Source organism: Sturnira hondurensis, unplaced genomic scaffold (assembly GCF_014824575.4).
Source record: "Sturnira hondurensis isolate 20B ecotype Veracruz unplaced genomic scaffold, ASM1482457v3 Scaffold0002840, whole genome shotgun sequence".
Classification (NCBI taxonomy): Eukaryota; Metazoa; Chordata; class Mammalia; order Chiroptera; family Phyllostomidae; genus Sturnira; species Sturnira hondurensis.
The window spans coordinates 20,682,585-20,702,221 of record NW_028075471.1 but is presented as its reverse complement, the minus strand read 5'-3'; the positions used below and the strand labels follow the sequence as shown (position 1 = coordinate 20,702,221).

At 61.0% G+C, this 19,637-nt stretch overlaps 1 protein-coding gene across 2 annotated transcripts; it reads left to right on the top strand.

The window, feature by feature from the left end:
• Nucleotides 1-329: 329 nt before the first annotated feature.
• On the top strand, nucleotides 330-13,305 carry MYO1G (myosin IG). 2 transcript variants are annotated; one of them, XM_037041037.1, is made up of 22 exons: nucleotides 330-540; nucleotides 1,871-2,079; nucleotides 2,213-2,306; nucleotides 2,973-3,138; nucleotides 3,340-3,393; nucleotides 3,735-3,830; nucleotides 3,987-4,106; nucleotides 4,244-4,453; nucleotides 4,550-4,695; nucleotides 5,034-5,148; nucleotides 5,258-5,428; nucleotides 5,597-5,667; nucleotides 7,825-7,899; nucleotides 8,040-8,172; nucleotides 8,398-8,564; nucleotides 8,830-9,037; nucleotides 10,536-10,759; nucleotides 11,149-11,293; nucleotides 11,918-12,022; nucleotides 12,168-12,281; nucleotides 12,795-12,949; nucleotides 13,046-13,305. In XM_037041037.1, the coding sequence occupies exons 1-22, from the start codon at nucleotides 446-448 to the stop codon at nucleotides 13,200-13,202; spliced, it is 3,030 nt and encodes a 1,009-aa protein (XP_036896932.1). In that variant the 5' UTR covers nucleotides 330-445; the 3' UTR covers nucleotides 13,203-13,305. The 2 variants fall into 2 exon arrangements, with proteins under 2 accessions (XP_036896932.1, XP_036896933.1); XM_037041038.1 differs by lacking the exons at nucleotides 1,871-2,079; nucleotides 2,213-2,306.
• Nucleotides 13,306-19,637: the final 6,332 nt, after the last annotated feature.

Sequence of the window (19,637 nt, the reverse complement as noted above, 5' to 3'; positions counted from 1 at the left end):
ACCCCGGCCCACCATTGGCCGGTGTTGCTGGTCACCTCCTGGCATGGTCTCCACACTCCAAGGACGATGGCCACTGCTCATGCCCTTGCCCCAAATGCCAGGGCACTGGCCATCCGCACATGCTGAGGTCCTGCAGGTGACCCCATGTGGCAGGGCTGGGAACCGTGGCCACTGCCACTGGGGGCAAGGGGCAGAATGGAGATTGCTAAGGGCCCCAGGGAACCTCCAGAGCACCGTTAGGCCGCCCGCCCAGGAAGCAGGGGTCAGAGCCCCTGGGGAAGGAGGGGCAGCCCCTCCCCGGGGCCAGAACCCACTTCCTACTTCACTGCACTCCGAGGAGGCGCAGGGCGGGCTGTGGGCAGAGGGCCGGGCCTGCTCCCTGCACACTCTGCACAGGAAGGTCGGGCAGACAGGCAACCTGGTCTGGGTGCTCCCCGCCGGCAGGATGGAAGACGAGGAGGGCCCTGAGTGCGGCAAAGCAGACTTTGTACTTTTGGACCAAGTGACCATGGAGGACTTCATGGAGAACCTGAAGCTCAGGTGGGCCTGGGCCCCAGCTCCCTTCTCCCAGATCCCCCATGGGGGAGGGGAGCCACACAGCCACCCAGACCACTATCTTGGGGTCACTGCAGGGGCACTTGGCGAGGCAAGCAGGACCATCTCCTCAGGCCAGGGAAGATGGCCAGTGCTGGAGTGAACTCCTCAGACCCCACCTCCCACACAGCCAGTGCCTTCTGCCCCACTGCTGGGCACCCAGACTGGCACCCAGACCAGGTGGACGCCCCATCACCCTCTCGGGGCCCTGCTGAGCCCTGGGGGGAGTGGGAAGGCTGAGCAAGCCTCTGGGGCACATGGGCTGCTCCACTGCACGCAGACAAGCACCAGACTGGGTGGACGCTCTCTGTGGCAGAGCAGCAGGGTGCGTTTCCCTCGGAGGAGGACAGAGGGCAGGGAGGGGCCAGAGTCAGGCGGCGCTGGTGACACAGGTTGCTGCCAGGAGCTGGCCTCACCCGTGGGCAGCTAGGGGAAGCAGAAGGCACCCTGCTGAGCACAGGCGTGGGGGTCAGAGGACAGGGATGAGCTGCTCCACATGGGGCGCCGAGCTAGGCAGAGCTGCACCTCATTTACACAAACCGGCTTGAGAGACTGTCACCAACTCCATTCCGACACAGGATGCCGAGCCATGGGCCACACAGCTGGCACATGGGAAAGTGTGTCCCAGCAGGTAGGGGGGTTGAGGGAGTGTAGCCAGGGAACTCTGACATCAGAGGCAGCTGAGGAAGAGGCACCCCAATAGGCACCGAGGGCAGGGCCCAGACATCTCAGGGAGCAGCCCTGGGATTCTGGCCCCTAAGGGTGACAGGGTCCTGAAGGAAGGGCTGAGAAATCAGGATGTGCTGGGGGAGGGTGGCAGTGGCTGCAGCCCCAGGGTCCTTTCCAGGTACCACTCCCAGGCCCTGTCTGGGTGGGGCTGGGCGGGTCCCCTTCTGCTGCTGGGGCCCCACCCAGGCCTTGAGAAAGGAAGGAGCCCAGGCCCCTCCCTCTGCTTCCTAATCTCTTTCTGGTACTGCCTGTGACCTCTCTCATTGCCCACAGGCTCTAGTTTACCCAGTGTAACCTTGGACAAGTCGGTCCCTTCATAAAATGAGGGGGGGTCACAATTCCTGCGCATTAGGGCCCCGTGGAGGGCAGTGTGGACCCCAGTACTCCGCTATGGTGGGGGTGGGTCTGGGAAGACTCAGGGTCACTGTCCTCCCGTCTCCAAGCTCAGCCCCAGGGTGGGCCAGGGCCCCAAGCTCCCCACATGGGCCCACCATCCCTGGGCCTAGTGTGCGTCCTGAGGGCTGAGGGATGGCCCTGCCCACACCAGGTTTGAGAAGGGCTGCATCTACACCTACATCGGGGAGGTGCTGGTGTCCGTGAACCCGTACCAGGAGCTGCCCCTCTACGGGCCCGAGGCCATCGCCAGGTACCAGGGCCGTGAGCTCTACGAGCGGCCGCCCCACCTGTATGCTGTGGCCAACGCAGCCTACGGGGCGATGAAACGCAGATCCAGGGACACCTGCATTGTCATCTCAGGTACCCTCCTGGGCCCCGGCACCATCATTTGTGAGCAACGGGAGGTGACTGGAGCTCCCTGGTGGGCTGGCAGGCACAGGGAGCCAGTAGAGGGGCAGAAGCAGCTCACTCTGCCTGTCCCTGTCTCTGGCAGGAGAGAGTGGCGCAGGGAAGACAGAAGCCAGCAAGCGCATCATGCAGTACATCGCAGCAGTCACCAACCCCAGCCAGAGGGCTGAGGTAGAGAGGTGAGGCTGGGCAGGGCCGGGGAACAGGAGAGGCCACTGGGCCTCAGGGCCGGGCCATCTGTCTAGAAGGCTCCTGGGTCCTCACCCAGGACCCCTCCACCAAGGTGAGGGGAGGTGAGGCCCAGCGCAGGGGCACCTGCCACAGGCGGGGAGGGAGCGCAGGGTGAGGCCCACACATGTCCTGAGCCCCTCTTGGGACACCGGACAGAAGTGGTGAAGCTGGCAAGCCAGCTGGCCAGGAAGGTCCACGATGTCAGCCAGGTGTCAGGGTTTCAACCAGAAACCGGAAATCAGGGCCATCCTGCTGCTCACCAGCTTCGGGGGAGGGGCTTCCTGTTCAGGAACCTGCTCTTCCTGTGGACGCAGCGAGCCTGGGGCTGGGGGGCAGATCCTGCTGAGCACATGTGGCCAGTGGCCAGCAGCTGCTCCCCCTGCAGCTGGAGGCCGCTGGCAGAGTGTCCAGACCCAAGTCCTCACCGCAGGCTAAGTGAAGACCTGGTGAAGACTGGCAAAGCCTGGGAGATGCTCTCACAGCATCTCAGGGTGAAGGCCCTTCCACCGCCCAGGGGGGAAACACAGGGCATGGCGCAGACAGGGATGCTGGGACAGGGCACAGTCCCCGGCTCAAGGTCTTTGCATTGTGGTTCTGCCCCACGCCCCCCGCAGGGTCAAGGACGTGCTGCTCAAGTCCACCTGCGTGCTGGAGGCCTTTGGCAACGCTCGCACCAACCGCAACCATAATTCCAGTCGCTTCGGCAAGTACATGGACATCAACTTTGACTTCAAAGGAGACCCCGTGGGCGGGCACATCCACAGTTACCTGCTGGAGAAGGTGGGTCCCAAAGGCCCTGCCCCTCCAGCACCAGCCCTGGGGGCCAGAATGCACCTTCTCTGATGCCCCAGGTTCACAGGGTGGGGTTCCTCTGTGGCCAGGCCAGCCACCCCGATTCCTACCCTGCCCTGGGGCTCTGGGGCCTGTCTTGGGGGGCTCACCTCCACCCAGTCGTGGGTCCAGCTGCCCCTCTCTCCTCAGTCTCGGGTCCTCAAGCAGCACGTGGGTGAAAGGAACTTCCACGCCTTCTATCAGGTGAGCCAAGGTAGGCAGGTGGGGCAGACCAGATGACCCTTCTGAACATCCTCCCCACAGCTCACTTCCTGCCCCCTTGGCCCCACCCTCTGGGGTGGGTTCCCCCTGGACACCACTGTATCTGTGCCCTGTCTGACCCAGACATGCCTTCCCCCTGGACTTTGAAGCGAGTTCTCAGGGCTCATTCCATGTCTGCACCACGTCTGACCATCGAAGTGGGTTCTCCCTGCCCTCCAGCAGTGTCCACCCACCCCCCTGCAGAGCTCCATGGTGGGTTGGGTCCACAAGGACGTCTGTGGGCCCCTCCTGTGGGCGGGGCCTGACCCAGGCCTGTCCCACAGGTGCTGCAAGGCTGCGAGGACAGTGAGCTGCAACAGCTGCACCTGCAGAGAAACCCTGCCCTGTACAACTTCACCCGCCAGGGTGCAGGGCTCAGCGTGAGCGTGGGCTCCCCAGAGGGTTCACAGGGCCCAGGGCTGGCGGGACTGTGGGGACCCCGATCCCACGGGCATTCAGTGCAGAGTCAGGGGCCTGGGTGGTGGGAGGTGCAGCACTTGAGCGTGCGCTGGGGTGCTGAGCCCCTTCTCCCCCAGGCCCCGGACAATGATGAGAGGAGTCCTCACCAGGCAGTGACCGAGGCCATGAGGGTGATCGGCTTCAGCTCAGAGGAGGTGGGCTCCGTGCACCGGATCCTGGCCGCCATTCTGCACCTGGTGAGCCTGGGTGCAGAGCCGGGGCCACTCCCACATCCCTGGCTGTGTCCCTGCCATCCTTTCCTTTCACCTCAGCAAAGGTGTGTGGGCTCTTAGGGGACATGGAGCCTGAATCTTCCCTGTTCCCCCATCACCAGGGAAACATTGAGTTTGTGGAGACGGAGGAAGGGCATCTGGCTGTGGCTGAGGAGGTGCTGGTGGACCATGTGGCCGAGTTGACAGCCACACCCCGGGCGCTGGTGCTGCGCTGCCTCCTGGCCCGAACTGTGGCCTCAGGAGGCAGGGAAGTCATTGAAAAGGGCCATACTGCAGCCGAAGCCAGCTATGCCCGGGACGCCTGTGCCAAGGTACTCTGGGGACAGGCCGTGTGGGGAGGAACCCAGGAGGCCTTCCTGGAGGAGGCAAGGCCAGAGGCAGCCAGAAGCAGCCCGGGCTCTCCCCAGGCAGTGTACCAGCGGCTGTTTGAGTGGGTGGTGACCCGGATCAACAATGTCATGGAAGCCCGGGACCGAGACCCCCGGCAGGATGGCAAGGACACAGTCATCGGTGTGCTGGACATCTACGGCTTTGAAGTGTTCCCTGTCAACAGGTAGGGTGGGCTCAGCTGGCTGGGGAGCGGGATATCTGGTCCCTGTCCTGGTGGGTCCCTGCCCCAGGGTCACATCCAAGCCTACCTCAGTGGTGCCACTGCCCATCCCATGGTGCCCAGCAAGGTATAGTCCTGAGCTCACTGCTCCTCACTGTGAGCCCACCTGCCACTGGATGTAGGGGCTGGGGATGAAGGAGAGACCCAGCCCAGAAGAGGCACCCCCAGCAAGGCTAGGGGGCTCCACGGGCCAGCCTCAGGGGCACTTCTGGGGCAAGGCTGCCACCTGGAATGAAAGCCCCCCAGGGCAGCGACATAACACAGACAGGCCTTCACTCCAGCTTCGAGCAGCTCTGCATCAACTACTGCAATGAGAAGCTGCAGCAGCTCTTCGTCCAGCTCATCCTGCAGCAGGAGCAAGAGGAATACCAGCGGGAGGGCATCGCCTGGCAGAGCGTGAGTGCCACCCGCCCACCCAGAGCGGCACAGGCCCTGCCAGGGAGGTGGTGCGGGACCTGGGCAGAGGCCGGCAGACTCAGAAGCCGCCCCGCTTGCTCTACCCCAGGTGGAGTACTTTAACAACGCCACCATTGTGGACCTGGTGGAGCGGCCACACCGGGGCATCCTGGCCGTGCTGGACGAGGCCTGCAGCACCGCAGGCCCCATCACAGACCGGATCTTCCTGCAGACGCTGGACACGCACCACCGCCATCACCCACACTACACCAGCCGCCAGGTGCCCTGCCCTGCGGCCACCCCACCCTCACACAGTCCCAGAGTGGGCATGTACCTGATGGTTCCCAAGCTGCTCCCCTTGGCAGCACTGCAGTGGCAGCCTGGCCTCCTCTGCAGACTGCCCACCCCCTTCTGGGCCCTGACCCTGGCTGTCCCCTCCTCCCACCAGCTCTGCCCCACGGACAAGACCATGGAGTTTGGCCGAGACTTCCGGATCAAGCACTACGCAGGGGACGTCACGTAAGGCCCCCACCACACCTTTGCTCCTGCCTTCTTTTTTTTTTAAATATATTTTATTGATTATACCATTAGAGTTGTTCTATTCCCCCCCTTCATTCCCCTCCACCCGCACACTCCCTCCCCCACCATTCTCCCCCCCTTAGTTTATAACAACATGTCTCAAGTTCTTTAGATTCTATATTTCCCCCACTATTCTCGCCCTCCCCCCTATCTATTTTCTACCTACCATCTATGCTATTTTCTGTGCCTTCTCCCCACTTCTCCCCCCTCCCACCCCCCTGTTTCTAGCCCTCCATGTGTTCTTCATTTCTATGGTTCCACTCCTGATCTAGCTGTCCTCTTGGTTTGCTTTTGTTTTAGGTGTGGTTGTTAATAACTGTGTGTTTGCTGTCCTTTCACTGTTCATATTTTTCATCTTCTTTTTCTTATATAAGTCCCTTTAGCATTTCATATAATAAGGGCTTGGTGATGATGAACTCCTTGAACTTGACCTTATCTGAGAAGCACTTTATCTGTCCTTCCATTCTAAATGAAAGTTTTGCTGGATAAAGCAATCTTGGCTGTAGGTCTTTGGATTTCATGACTTGGAATACTTCTTTCCAGCCCCTTCTTGCCTGTAAGGTCTCTTTTGAGAAATCCGCTGACAGTCTGATGGGTACTCCTTTGTAGGTGACTGTCCCCTTATCCCTTGCTGCTTCTAGGATTCTCTCCTTCATTTTGGTCTTGGCTAATGTAATTATGATGTGCCTTGGTGTGTTCCTTCTTGGGTCCAACTTCTTTGGCACTCTCTGAGCTTCCTGGATTTCCTGGAAGTCTATTTCCTTTGCCAGACTGGGGAAGTTCTCCTTTATTATTTGTTCAAATACATTTTCCACTCGTGGCTGTTTCTTTCCTACTTCTGGTACCCCTATAATCCGGATGTTGGAATGTTTAAAGATGTCCTGGAGGTTCTTAAGCCTCTCCTCATTTTTTTGAATTCTCATTTCTTCATTCCTTTCTGGTGGGATGTTTTGTTCTTCCTTCTGGTCCACTCCATTGATTTGAGTCCCAGTTTCCTTTCCATCTCTATTGGTTTCCTGTGCATCTCCCTTCATTTCAATTAGTTTAGCCTTCATATGTTCCTCTAATTTGTGACTATGTTCCTCTAATTTGTGACTATAATCTACCAGTTCTGTGAGCATCCTGATGAATAGTGTCTTGAATTGTGCTTCTGAGAGGCTGGCAATTTCTCGGTCGCTTAGAGTTATTGGCTCTGGGACTTTGAGTTCTTCTTGCACCATCTTTTGGGCTGTTCGTGCCTGTTCTGTAGCAGGATCAGAGCCCTAAAGTGTTCACTAGAACAGGGCAACTAAGTAGCTGGGTTGTGACGTTGTATGTGGGGGCGGGGTCAAAGAGGGACAATGGCTTCCCGTCTGCTGCCTGCTGCCGCGGCCCTGGCGGCCCTGGCGCCACAGCCGCCACCGTCACCAGGCCCACTTGTTCCACTGCACACGAGTGTGCCACCGCCGTCAGCCCTCCACCACTGGGTTCGCCCCCTGGGGCCTGTGTGGCCCGTCTCACTGTGCGCGAATGTGCAACCGCGGTCAGTCTGCCCCACACCCCGACTGGTTCCGGGCTGCCTGCGCGCCTAGGTCGGGGGATCTGTCCTGCCAGACCCAGCTCCACTGCTGGCTCCACCTCTCTTACCGTCCCCGTTGAATGGTTGGTAGTTGTTGGACTTCAGTATAATTCCGTTTTCTGGTCTTTGGGTGTGTCCTAGTTCTCCAAACCTTTGTTGTGTTCAAACTTGGTTGTAGGAGAAGGCACAGTGTTTCCACCTATGCCTCCATCTTGGCAGAACTGCTCCTGCCTTCTGCCCACTCCTTTTAGACACTGCAAACGTGTCCTTTGCCAAAAGGCTTTTATTTTTACTTTTTTATTCTTTTAAGTGTCAGAGTTTTCAGTCAGACTTGAGAACACTTTAAAACAGATCCTTGGCAACCTCCAAATTATTCTTGGTGACTGTGCAAGAGGGCTTTTAAGAGTAGTTCTCAGCCCTGGCTGCATCGCAGAAGCTGGGGAGCCTTCAGAAATGCCAGCCCCTGGGCCCCACCCCACAGGCACCCTGGGGAGGAGGGTGGGACACTCAGGGTTCTCACGCCCAGCGACCCCCCGCAGGTACTCTGTTCTGGGCTTCATCGACAAGAACAGAGATGCCCTCTTCCAGGACTTCAAGCGGCTGCTGTACAACAGGTGAGCAGCCAGGGCTCTGGCGGCTGGGCCCACAGACGCTAGGGTCTGGTTCCTGCCAGATAGCTGGAGGTTGTAAACAGCTGAGCTGGTGGGGGCTGCCTCCCTGCAATGGCATCTGAGCTTGGGGCCTGTGCCCACAGCTCGGACCCCACCCTGCGGGCCATGTGGCCAGACGGGCAGCAGGACATCACAGAAGTGACTAAGCGCCCCCTGACGGCCGGCACACTCTTCAAGAACTCCATGGTGGCCCTGGTAGAAAACCTGGCCTCCAAGGTACCAGCCAGGTCCTGGTCCCACCCCGGATCCTTCCAGGTCCCTCGTGCCTGGGCATCATTTCGGGCCTCCAGTGGCCTCTGTACATCCTGGGCAGGGGCTGTTTTTTCCTGTCTGCTGTGAGCCCCTGCCAGCAGGGAGGGCCCTCCCCACCCCTGCTTGTCAGGATGCCACGGGGCCAGGCTGCGAGGGGACCCCTGAGCATCTTCTGCCCTCTGACCCTAGGAGCCCTTCTACGTGCGCTGCATCAAGCCCAACGAGGACAAGGTGGCTGCACGGCTGGACGAGGGCCACTGCCGCCACCAGGTTGCATACCTGGGGTTGTTGGAAAACGTGAGGGTGCGCAGGGCCGGCTTCGCCTCCCGCCAGCCCTACCCTCGGTTCCTGCTCAGGTACAGCTGCCCCTGCCCGCTCCTGTGGGCCGTGTACCGTGGGGAGTCTGGGGGGTGAGGGGCAGGCAGGGGCTCTGGAAAGCAGCTTCTCAGACCCGACACACCTGGGTGCTAAAGTCGCGAGGACCCTCAGGACACTGGCGCATTTTGGTGGGATGTGGGTGGGGCTAAGGTGCGAGGGACCGTGCAGGGGAGGGAAGGGTACAGGTGGGTTGGCCTCCCCTCCCCAGGGCCTGGTGCCCACTGCCCTGGCCTGTGGTGGCAGGTACAAGATGACCTGTGAGTACACGTGGCCCAACCACCTGCTGGGCTCAGACCGCGCAGCCGTGAGCGCCCTCCTGGAGCAGCATGGGCTACAGGAGGACGTGGCCTTCGGCCACACCAAGATCTTCATTCGCTCGCCGCGGACACTGGTCACGCTGGAGCAGAGCCGCGCACGCCTCATACCCATCATTGTGCTGCTGCTGCAGAAGGTGCCTCGGGGCCTCGGGCGTGGGGGCTGGGCGGGCCTGCACCTGGGCACACAGGCACACCTCCAAGTGTCACAGGGCGCCCAGCTCACTCCCAGGAGACGGCCCACCACTGAAAGTGACTTCAGTAAAACATGTGGGTCTGGTTCAAGTTGCCTCAGCCCTGTGGCCATGGGCTTCAGGCCCAGGTGGACTCAGGTGTCATAAAGAGATTTTCAGGAGCCCTGGCTTCCTTCCTCCCTCCCTCTCTTCCTCTCTCCCTCCCTCTGTGTTTTCCTTCTTTTCTTCTATTTATTCTGGAAGAGTTCAGACCTGGAGGGCAGTGTGCAGAACGGGGAACTAAATTCCCACACCCCTGCCCGGCGTCTGCCACGTCACCTCAGGACACTGTGGCCTTGCACAGTCCTCGTTCTGTTGAAGCAAATCGTTTCCCATACAATCAGTGTGTTTTCCAGAGGACAGTGGTTTCCCCACCTCTCTGCACAGCCTTTTACTGGAACATTTCGAACGCACAGAAAAGCTGACAGATTTGTGTGCTGGTTGCCACTTGCCTGGATGGCTAGGCCCTGCGCCCCACCCTGTCCCCATCACACCCATGTACAGATGCTCCTATGAGCACAGATCTGTAGTTTTCCTGAACCACATAAAGTGATGCCACCCCTGGACACTTCAGCAGGGACATGCTTGGCACAAAGGCATTCCCCTCACGGCCACGTGACACCCGAGGGCTCCGACGCTGATCTAACTTGCACGTCTGAGCAGCCAACACATGGCCACACTCAGATTCCCCACGATCGCCTGTTCCATCCTGTAGAAACACACAGTCCCATCAGCAGGGACACACACAGACACCCAGCTGTCACCACCTCTGACACGTGGGCACTGGGTTTAAGACGATGACAGAACATGGTCATTAGAAGCAGCAGGACATAGAAAGCTCGTGCTAACCTGCTGCTGACACGCGCCTGCCTATCAGCGTCCCCCAGCACCTGTCTGTCCTTGTCAGGGTCTGGGACAGTTGTGGCCCATGCAGCGTTAAGTCTGATTCAATCTGTGGGTCCATGGGGCTGCCTGCCAGCCTCTCTTGTAGGGTTTGTGGTCTGGGTTTTGACAATTGCACTCTTAGGGTGTCCCTCTGTCTTGGGGTCCCTTAGGAATGGGAGGTGAGGTCTGGATCAGGTCAGGTTCCAGGTGGACAGTTGGCAGCTGCCCACTACAGGTGGGGGATGGGCTGTCTCTGCCCCTGTCCCCCTGGTCACATGCTTTCTTCCTGGGGCACCTGGGAGTCCCTAGCTGTGTGGGTCTCAGCCCAAAGTCCTGGGACGGGTGAGCAGCCCTTTGCAGGTGGCTGGTAGGAAGTACCGCCAGGCGGTGGGTGGAGCAGAAGGTCCCTGAGAGACCAGAGCATTCTCCAGAGACCTGAGCCCAGGCCAGAGGGGGATGGGGGGGGCCTAGGGGCGGGGGGGGCAGAGCCTGACCTGTCACCCTGACCTGGCCCCAGGCCTGGCGGGGCACGCTGGCTCGGTGGCGCTGCCGGCGACTGCGGGCGGTCTACACCATCATGCGCTGGTTCCGGAGGCACAAAATGCGTGCCCACCTGGCGGAGCTGCACCGACAGTTTCAGGCTGCACGGCAGCCCCCGCTCTACGGCCGGGACCTTGTTTGGCCGCCGCCTCCGGCTGTGCTGCAGCCTTTCCAAGACACCTGCCTCGCACTCTTCTGCAGGTACTGCCCAAACGGCCCCTTGCCTCCTCTGGATTCCAGCCTCAGCCGGCACCCACCAGGCCCCTTGGGCTCAGTGCTCAGTCATCGGGAGAGCAGGGGAAGCCCAGCTGCCCCCCGCCCTGCCACTGTCCCACACCACTCTGAGTGTTGGACGGGACAGAGGCCTTAGGCTCCTCACTCAAGGGCAGCAAGGGGAGGATAGCAGGTGGGGGCCAGGAATGAGCCGGGCTTGGACGGCCAAGCAGGAAGGGTGGTTGGGACACCAGGGTGGCCAGTGCGGGGCTGAAGGTCTTGGCCTTCTCCAACAGGGGAAGAGCGTGAGAAGTGGGACCAGGGGTGGGGAGGCGAGGGGTGCACAGGGGCCCCCCTGAGCACCAGCCCTTCCCCAGATGGCGGGCCCGGCAGCTGGTGAAGAACATCCCCCCTTCAGACATGGCCCAGATCAAGGCCAAGGTGGCTGCCATGGGGGCCCTGCAGGAGCTGCGGCCAGACTGGGGCTGCCGGAGGGCCTGGCTGCGAGACTACTTGTCCTCTGTGAGTGAGAGGGCTGGGGACCCAGGAAGGGCTTCCAGCCTGAGGCCGTGCTGTGTCCTCCCCCTGCCCGTGGTTGTCTGTCTGTCTGTCCTCTAGGCCCTGCCCCTCTGCCCTTGGAGTTGAAGGGTTTTCACCCAGAACTGTCTGGCCTGGGCTTTACTGGGCACTGTGCCTCCACCCTGCTTCCCCTCCAGCCCCGCTTCTAAGGTCAAACCCCCCCATTCTCAAGTGGGCAACCCCCATCCTCAGGCACAGCCCCCCGTGAGCACCGTCCATATGCCCCTGGTTGGGCCTGCAGGAGACAAGGGCTGGGTTTGCCCAGGTGGGTGCCATTGGGAGGGGCCCGGTCCCTGCCAGCTGCTGCCTTCCTGGCGGGTGTCCATCCCAGTCTGGCCTGAGGGGCAGGGCTGGTGGGCAGAAATGTGCAGCCCTGCACCTTAGGCTGCAAGGTCTGTGCTGGGCCCTTGGGATGCGTGGGGCAGGAGGGTGGGTGCAGCGGAAGTGGCACACACAGAGCCCGACTCCATCTCCTGAGGTGAAGGGTGGCTGTGCCGTTCACCCAGAGTCACTGTTGCCAAGCATGGCCTCCACGCCCCATCCCAAGTAACCCCTGTCTGTGCTCAGGCCACCGACAACCCCGCCGCCTCCAGCCTGTTTGCTCAGTGCCTGAGGACACTGCGGGACAAGGACGGCTTCACCGCCATTCTCTTCTCCAGCCATGTCCGCAAGGTGAGCAGGAGCCCAGGCCAACCCCTGGGGCCTTGAAGCAGCTCCTGACATGTGGGACAGGGTCAGATCTGACTCAGGCAGGGAGAACTTGGGGTGGGGTGGGAGGGGACAGGGTGGCGGATGACCCCTGGTGCCCACCCCGCAGGTGAATCGCTTCAGCAGGCGCCGGGACCGTGCGCTCCTGCTCACTGACCGGCACCTGTACAAGCTGGATCCCAACCGGCAGTACCGAGTGATGCGGGCCGTGCCCCTGGACTCGGTGAGCCATGGGGACAGGGCAGGGCATCTGTGGGCCCCCCCACACACCTGCCTGGGACAGCTGGAACTTTCAAGAACAGTCCCAGCTCAGGATGAACCCCCCGCCCCAGCCCACAGCCTGTGTGGCTTCCTGCGAGCACAGCCCCTACATGCCCCTCACTCTACTCTCTGGCCCCCAGATGGGCCCTCTCCCCACACTTGTGCCTGGCTGGGGGTCTCCCACCAGAACTTTGCGGACTCCGCTCACCACCTGGTTCTGTGGCTCCTTGGCCCCTAGGTCCACAGCTCCTATTCCTACAGGGCAAGGACTGGCCCCAGGCAGGCCAGGGGTGGGGGACACCAGGTCCAGAGCTTTGACTAGTGTGGTTACTTAGAAGGAATGGACAGAAAGCTGAGAGATCAGCTCAGTACCACCAGCACAGTCAGGGACTCAAGAGCCACTAGGGAGGTTGGGTCCTGGGGGGTGCAGGGTTGGGAGGAGGGCCTGCCGCCACCTGACCCTGACCACCCACAGGTGACCGGGCTGAGCGTGACCAGCGGACGTGACCAGCTGGTGGTGCTGCATGCAAAGGGCCAGGATGACCTGGTGGTGTGTCTGCACCGCTCGAGGCCACCACTGGACAACCGTGTGGGGGAGCTGGTGGGCGTGCTGGCGGCCCACTGCCAGGGGTGAGTGGGGTGGGTGGCTTCATGCTTGCCCCACTGCCTGCCTGCCCACTTCCCCACCTGCTGGTCTGCAGCTGACTTCTCTCCCATCCACTGTAGGGAGGGTCGCCCCCTGGAGGTCCGGGTGTCCGACTGCATACCCCTGACCCAGCGTGGCACCCGGCGCCTGGTGTCTGTGGAGCCTGCGCCAGAGCAACCAGAGCCCGACTTCCGCTGCAGCCGTGGTGCCTTCATCCTCCTGTGGCCGAGCAGCTGAGCCCGCCCGTCCTGCCTGTCCAGCAGCAAGGCCTCTGGCTGCCTATGCCCACCCCTGGAGAATCCCCCCAAACACCAGGCAATAAAGGGTACCGTGCCTGCCACGTGGGCTTATGTCTGTGGGTGGATGTCCCCGCCTGTTTGGCAATGTCACCCAGAGATCTCTGCTGACCTTGTGGGGTCACGTGAACCAGAGGAGGAGGCCTGGGGACCCTGTCTGGTGTAACCTCCACACAGGAACCCCTGGGTGGGGGGCCAGTGGTCTGAGAGGAAGCCTTGTCCTTTCTGCCCCAAGCTGACCGCCCCCGCCCCCCGGTGTGGGTTTCTGGCTGTCCCATTTCATCTCTCCTCTGCACAACTCCCGACCTTGTTCCTACTGGGTCCTGGGGAACCAACAGGCCCAGCACCCACTGGGGGCACAGAGCAGGCCCACCAGCTTTCTGGGATGCATGCTGTCCCAGCCCTGGGAACACTTCCACTGAGAGGAGCAACCAGGGCCCCCCAGAGCCCAGGAGCCTGGCCTGGGCCGGGGCCTTCCAGGCCATCGGCAAAGCAAGGCCAGAGCAACACCTCTCTGGCGCAGAGCCCCTCCCAGCCCAGCCCAGCCCTNACCGCCCCCGCCCCCCGGTGTGGGTTTCTGGCTGTCCCATTTCATCTCTCCTCTGCACAACTCCCGACCTTGTTCCTACTGGGTCCTGGGGAAGCCAACAGGCCCAGCACCCACTGGGGGCACAGAGCAGGCCCACCAGCTTTCTGGGATGCATGCTGTCCCAGCCCTGGGAACACTTCCACTGAGAGGAGAAACCAGGGCCCCCCAGAGCCCAGGAGCCTGGCCTGGGCCGGGGCCTTCCAGGCCATCGGCAAAGCAAGGCCAGAGCAACACCTCTCTGGCGCAGAGCCCCTCCCAGCCCAGCCCAGCCCTGGGCCCTCACCTCCGCACATAAGCAGCCCCTCTGCCCTCATCCCTTCCTCAGGTGTGTCCAGTTGGTGTGGGCTGTGGCCTTGTGGTGAGCGTCCCCTTATCCCTGTCCGGGGGGCACACGGGATCACCTCCTGCACTGGGAGAGCTGCTTGTCCCCAAGACAGCCTGGAGGTCCCAACAGGGGGCTGCAGCCCCTCCCCCACCTCCCCCACAGAGCAGCCCAACCCCAAAGTGGGCCTGAGTGTCCCTGCACAGGAGGTCTCAGCCTTTGGTGGGTCCCACAGGTTGCTGGGGGCAGGGCTTGTCCCAGAGCTGTCAGCATTGCCTGTTTCTTTAAAAAAAAAAAAAAAAGTTTTATTTATTTATTTATTTTTAGGGAGAGGGGAAGGGAGGGAGAAAGAGAGAGAAATATCAATGTGTGGTTGCCTCTCACACGCCCCCTGGTGGGAACCCCAGGCGTATTCTCTGACTGCGAATTGAACCAGCCACCCTTTGGTTTGCAGGCCAGCACTCAACCCACTGAGCCACACCAGCCAGGTATCCCCTTGCTGCTTTGGGAAGCCCAGCTGCTTCTGGGCAGAGTCAAGGGCTTAGAGAGAGAGGGAACTTCACGGAGCCTGGAGGAGACACTGCTCACACCACGTGGCAGCATTCGGGGGCCCAGCACTACTGGGGGCTGCCTGCTGCTTGCCCGGGGCCTGGAGCCCCACACAGTGTGTCCAGCCTCCAGAGAAAAGGGGTGGTTTCTGGGGCTCTGGGACCCTGAGATCCTGTCCCAGGGGTGGGTGACAAGCTAGGGAGAGGGAGGTGACAGAACCCTCTTATTACACTCCAGCCTCGCACTGGGCATTTCTCGTATGTGCACACCCAGCCCTGATACGTGCCGCCAGCCATGGCTACCCGCCACTGCTCTAGGTGCTTCGCAAATGTCCCCTCACACCACACCTACAACGTCAGCGTCACCTTCATCCTGCTGTTGTGCCAGGTGGGGAAAGGGCAGGGCCAGTGATCTGAGCAAGGCTGCTGCAGGGACACGCGTCCTGTGCCACACCTGCACCAAACTGCTTGGCCACACAGCAGCACTCAGAGACATGGATAGACAAGGGTGTTGCCCCTGAGGAGTCCTCACAGGACCCATGTCGGAAGCCACTGGGAAGCACTCGTTCGCTGCACCCATGCTCTGTGACTGTCGGCGAGCAGCCTCTGTGCCCTTGGGGGATGCAGGGCTCCAGCAAGGGGAGGGCTGCCATTCTGCCCCCACCCCTGCCAGCCCAAGTCCCCTCATGGAAGGCCAGAGTCTGGGCCTCCCAACCACAGGGACAAGCGTGCAGACACCCCTCCCAGGAGAGCAGGCTGGGGCATGGCATCCTCCTGGGACTCTGCTCTCTCAGGGCCACCCCTGGGAAAGCAGTCACGGGGCTCTGACCCACATCAGCTTTGGAGCACAGGGCGAGCCTGGGCCCGCCACACGGCCCTGTTCCCCAGGCAGACGGGCTCCCGGGTGCTGCCAACCACGCCTTGCATGAAACTTTACAGCTAGGTCATCAGGTTCTCTTGGCCACATGAGGCCCAGCCGGGCAGTTATTTTTCATGGCCATTTAGTTTTCATCACAGTGACAGTTGTTTACCAAGAGTTGACGCTCATAAAACTGTCACACTCCAGGCCAAAGCGAAGTCAATGAGAACTCGCAACAGTAACATGCCTGCCTGAGACTCGAACGGGACCTAGGTTCCCAGGATGGCTCTCTGAGGCTGGGACCTTGGAGCCGAGGACTGAGCAGGGCCCATGCCCCCCTTGCCAACAAAGGGCTGAGCTGAAACCAGAGGTTGCTGCCTTCCCTCAGGGTTCCCCACAGGGCCCGGAATCACGCTGAGACCACAGCAGCCAAATGTGGGGACAGCAAAGGCTGCAAAGTCCCCACACCCCAGGGCACAACCAGAGCAGCAGAAGGATCACCCCACTTACAGAAACTTCTCCCACCGAGGCATGGCCCCCAGTGTCCACCCTGCCCCCTGTGCACCAGCGGGGGCCTCCAACTAGCATGTCACCCAGCATCCCAACTCCGTGAAGGCACTGAGTGAGACGCCCATGTGGGGGCACCTAGCCACCTTGCATGTACCATCCACCCTTTTCCCATGTGACATCGCTGTGGCCTGGTCCACAGTGTTATGTGCCACTGAGGCACAGGGACCGGCCACCAGGGGGCGGTTGGGACACTGCTGATGGCCTCGGGTTCCCCGCTCCCCAACCTGCTCAGGCTGGACCCAGTAGGTGGTCTTGTGTAAACAACTCTGGCAGCACCAGGAGGTCATCTGTCCCCCAGGACCCCCCACTGAAGGCCGTGGAACTGTCCAGAACACCACACTTAGAGGTGCTTGGTAAGCGTTCCCAGCCAAACAGAAGGCCCTTGTGGCACTGGTGAAGGGTTGGAGCAGTCACCAGACCTCCTGAACCTGCCATCCGGCCTGGTCTGGGGTTTTGCCCTTCAGTGCGGAACTTGCCCCACACCGACTCACATGCCTCATGAAGGCACCTCCTAAGTCCTCTGACTCTCACTTCATTTGACCTTCATGGCTAACCTTCAAGGCTCACACTTTCACTTCTCAACGGAGGGAACTGGGGCTCAGGTGCCCTGAGACCCTGGGGAGACAGGGAGGGAGCTGAGCACCCCCCAAAACCACCTGCAGTCCTGGCCACCCAGCCCAGCCCCTGTCCCCGCAGCCAAATGCTCTCAGTAGCTCTGAGGCCCAGCGTGGTGCTGTCAGAACACAGCTGGGGCTCCTGAAACCCCAGGAGTAGCCTGAGAGACTGGGCGTGGGGAACGATTGATGGAGACCCCTTCCCACCACACCCATGCTTATGCTGATGAGGTGACAGGGGTGGGGTGGGGGAGTTGAGAAATTTAGAGCCAGAGAACAAGCTCTCACCTTCACCCTCAACCTTGGAGAAAAGAGGCTGGGGCTGTATTGCAGTCATGGAAAAGGATCTAGCCGACCACACCTCCCTCACAAAATGTCCACAGGCGCTCTAGACAGTGAGGAGCAAGGAGCCTGCAGGTGACCTCAGGGATGCACCAGGGCAGGGTGCACCTGACCATGACCCCAGGGGCACAGAGGCTCCCACCTCGCCCCAGTCCCGCTCCCTCCGGCTGTTCCCTGGCTGCCTTGACGACCCTTGGTCCTGGGCTTGCCTAGTTCTGTGAGTGGTCCTTGAGAGTGCCGAGCATGAAAGGGGGGTGTGGGCACCCCTGGGCTCACAGGGCACAGCGCTGTGGCTGGCATCTGCCTGGTCCTCTACAAAGGGTTTGTTGGTATTTGCAGAGCAGATGTTTTGGGAAACGTTTATGGAAATTTTACATCAGAGGAAAACTTGCCTACAACTCTATCACACCTGAACTGAATGAAAGGCAACTGTTCACTTTCTGAGCTGCCTTTGCGTCCATCGTACTGTGGGCGAGGCCTGCCAACCGTGGTGGGGGAGCCACCAAGCCCTAGCGGCCCTGCCCTTACACACAGGCCATTTCATGCCGCACTTTGCTTCTCTCTGATCAGTGTTCCCACTGAGCCAGTTCACCTGGGCATCTTATAACAGAGTTTCGGTCAGGACTTGGCCAGAGGCACTGGCCAAGCAGGCTGAGCAGTCACAAGAGAGCCCAGGGTCCGACAGCGCAGGCAGGCAGCTCAGACAGGCCCTGCATTGGTGACTCTCACCTTCCCACCGTGAGGAGATGGCCCTGGCCACTTGTCCGTCTGTCCCTCAGCAACCTTCAGCTTTGTGAAAGATCGTGCACCCTGAAGGTGTCCTGGCTACTGACGTCCCCAAGCCCCTCCTTCCGCAAACACCTCAAAACAGCCTGATGGACGCTGTGTCTGCAGCAGGAGGTCAGCAGTGCAGGGAGGCGGAGGACAGCCTGGGGTGTGAACCCAACCCCACTGGCTCCAGGATAGAGCAGCGCCATACCCTGCCCGGTCCAGGCTGCTGGGCTGCAGCCGAGGCTTTTCCCAGGAATCTGGTTGAAACCTTCCTTAGTGAAGCTCATGCCTTCCCCCCACCCCGCCCCAAAGGGGACCCATGTGAGGGTCTCACCCAGGATGGGCCTTCTCAGGTGCAGGAAGGAGCAGTGACCCTGTGTGGGAGTTTGGGGGTGGCTGGCTGGCTAGAGCAAAGGTGAGTTGAGAGGTGGAGGCGGGGCGCTCTCCCCTCACCCCATGGAAACCAATGGCCGAAGCTCCAGGCCCAGAGGCAGTGGAGGGGGTTCTGAGACAGTGGGGGCCTGCCCTGCCCTGGGCTGTGGGCTCAGGACTGCCCCAAGCTCCAGGGTTACAGCTGGTTACAGGCTGGATGGTGTCCCCCGAGCTCACATGTTGAAGCTCTACCCCCAGGACCTCGACCGTGATGGGTCTGGAGACAGAGTCTTCAAAGGAGTGATTGAGGGAAAGTGAGGTCAGGAAGGTAGCCCTGGTCCAACGTGGCTGGGTCCTTACGAGAAGAGCAGATGAGGACACAGAGGGATGATGTGGTGAGGACAGGAGAGAGGCAACAGGAGGCCCGGCCCTGTGGACCTGATCAGGGACGTCTAGCCTCCAGGGCTGGGAGAGAATGGACGTGTGCTGTTCAAGCTGCCATCTGTGGTGCGTGTCACTGCTGGGCTGCCAAGCTGACAGGTGCACAGCCTCCCCTGGGTCCTGTGGCCTCCCCACCCAGGACACACCTACAGTGGCCCCTTCCTCAGCTCTTCCAGCCCATCTGGGCCAGGGTCGGAGTTTGGCAGACACTTACAGCACCCCCACCCTCCATTTAAACCATCCAACATCCCGTGGGGGGCAGCTGACCCTGTCCAGCTCCAGTCACTGTCCCCTTGTCCTGGAGCCACTGGGCACTTGCCCAGGTGTCTCTGGGAGCCCTGGCCGCTCCTGAGCGTCGCTGATATATGGCCAACCCAGTGCAGCATATGGACCCCAAGGTGGGGAGGGAGTGCTTTGAGCTCCATCTGGGAGAATAAAAGGAGTGGGAGGGGGCAGGGACAGGAAGGTGTCCCCAGTGCCACGGGGCATGTGGGACTTGGGGCACAAGCACTCTCTCACACACGCATTTCAATCTCCTCCTCAAATGCCCCACGAAGAGTTGCGTCTCCGATCTCTGAGAGATGGCAACACAAAAGCTGTGGGGAAGTGACTCGCACACCTCAGACATGCAGGAAACCCAGGCCTGGGGGCCACCATCAGCCCTGAGCTCCCTTGCAGGAGTCAAACCCCCCTGCACAGGAGCTTCGCCTGTGAAAACCAAAGGCGGGAACAGCTGGGTTCCCAGCGTAGAGCACTGGACGAGGTGACAAAGGCTTGTGGCAGTGGGTGTTCCCCAAGGTGACAGAAAGAGGTGCGATGCATGGGCGCAGCGCTGCAAAGCAGGGAGGGCAGGAGGGAACGTTTGTTCCCGGACACGATGTACAGCCCTGCACTGTGAGCGCAGCGCACAGTGGGTGCACATGTGGACAGAGACCAGATGGGGACATA

Bases quoted from the DNA above. Each gene is read 5' to 3' on its own strand.
- MYO1G (XM_037041037.1), top strand. From the start codon at position 446: ATGGAAGACGAGGAGGGCCCTGAGTGCGGCAAAGCAGACTTTGTACTT. The intron at 4,696-5,033 runs GTAGGGTGGGCT...CCTTCACTCCAG, and splicing joins GAAGTGTTCCCTGTCAACAG to CTTCGAGCAGCTCTGCATCA. The intron at 5,429-5,596 runs GTGCCCTGCCCT...TCCTCCCACCAG, and splicing joins CACACTACACCAGCCGCCAG to CTCTGCCCCACGGACAAGAC.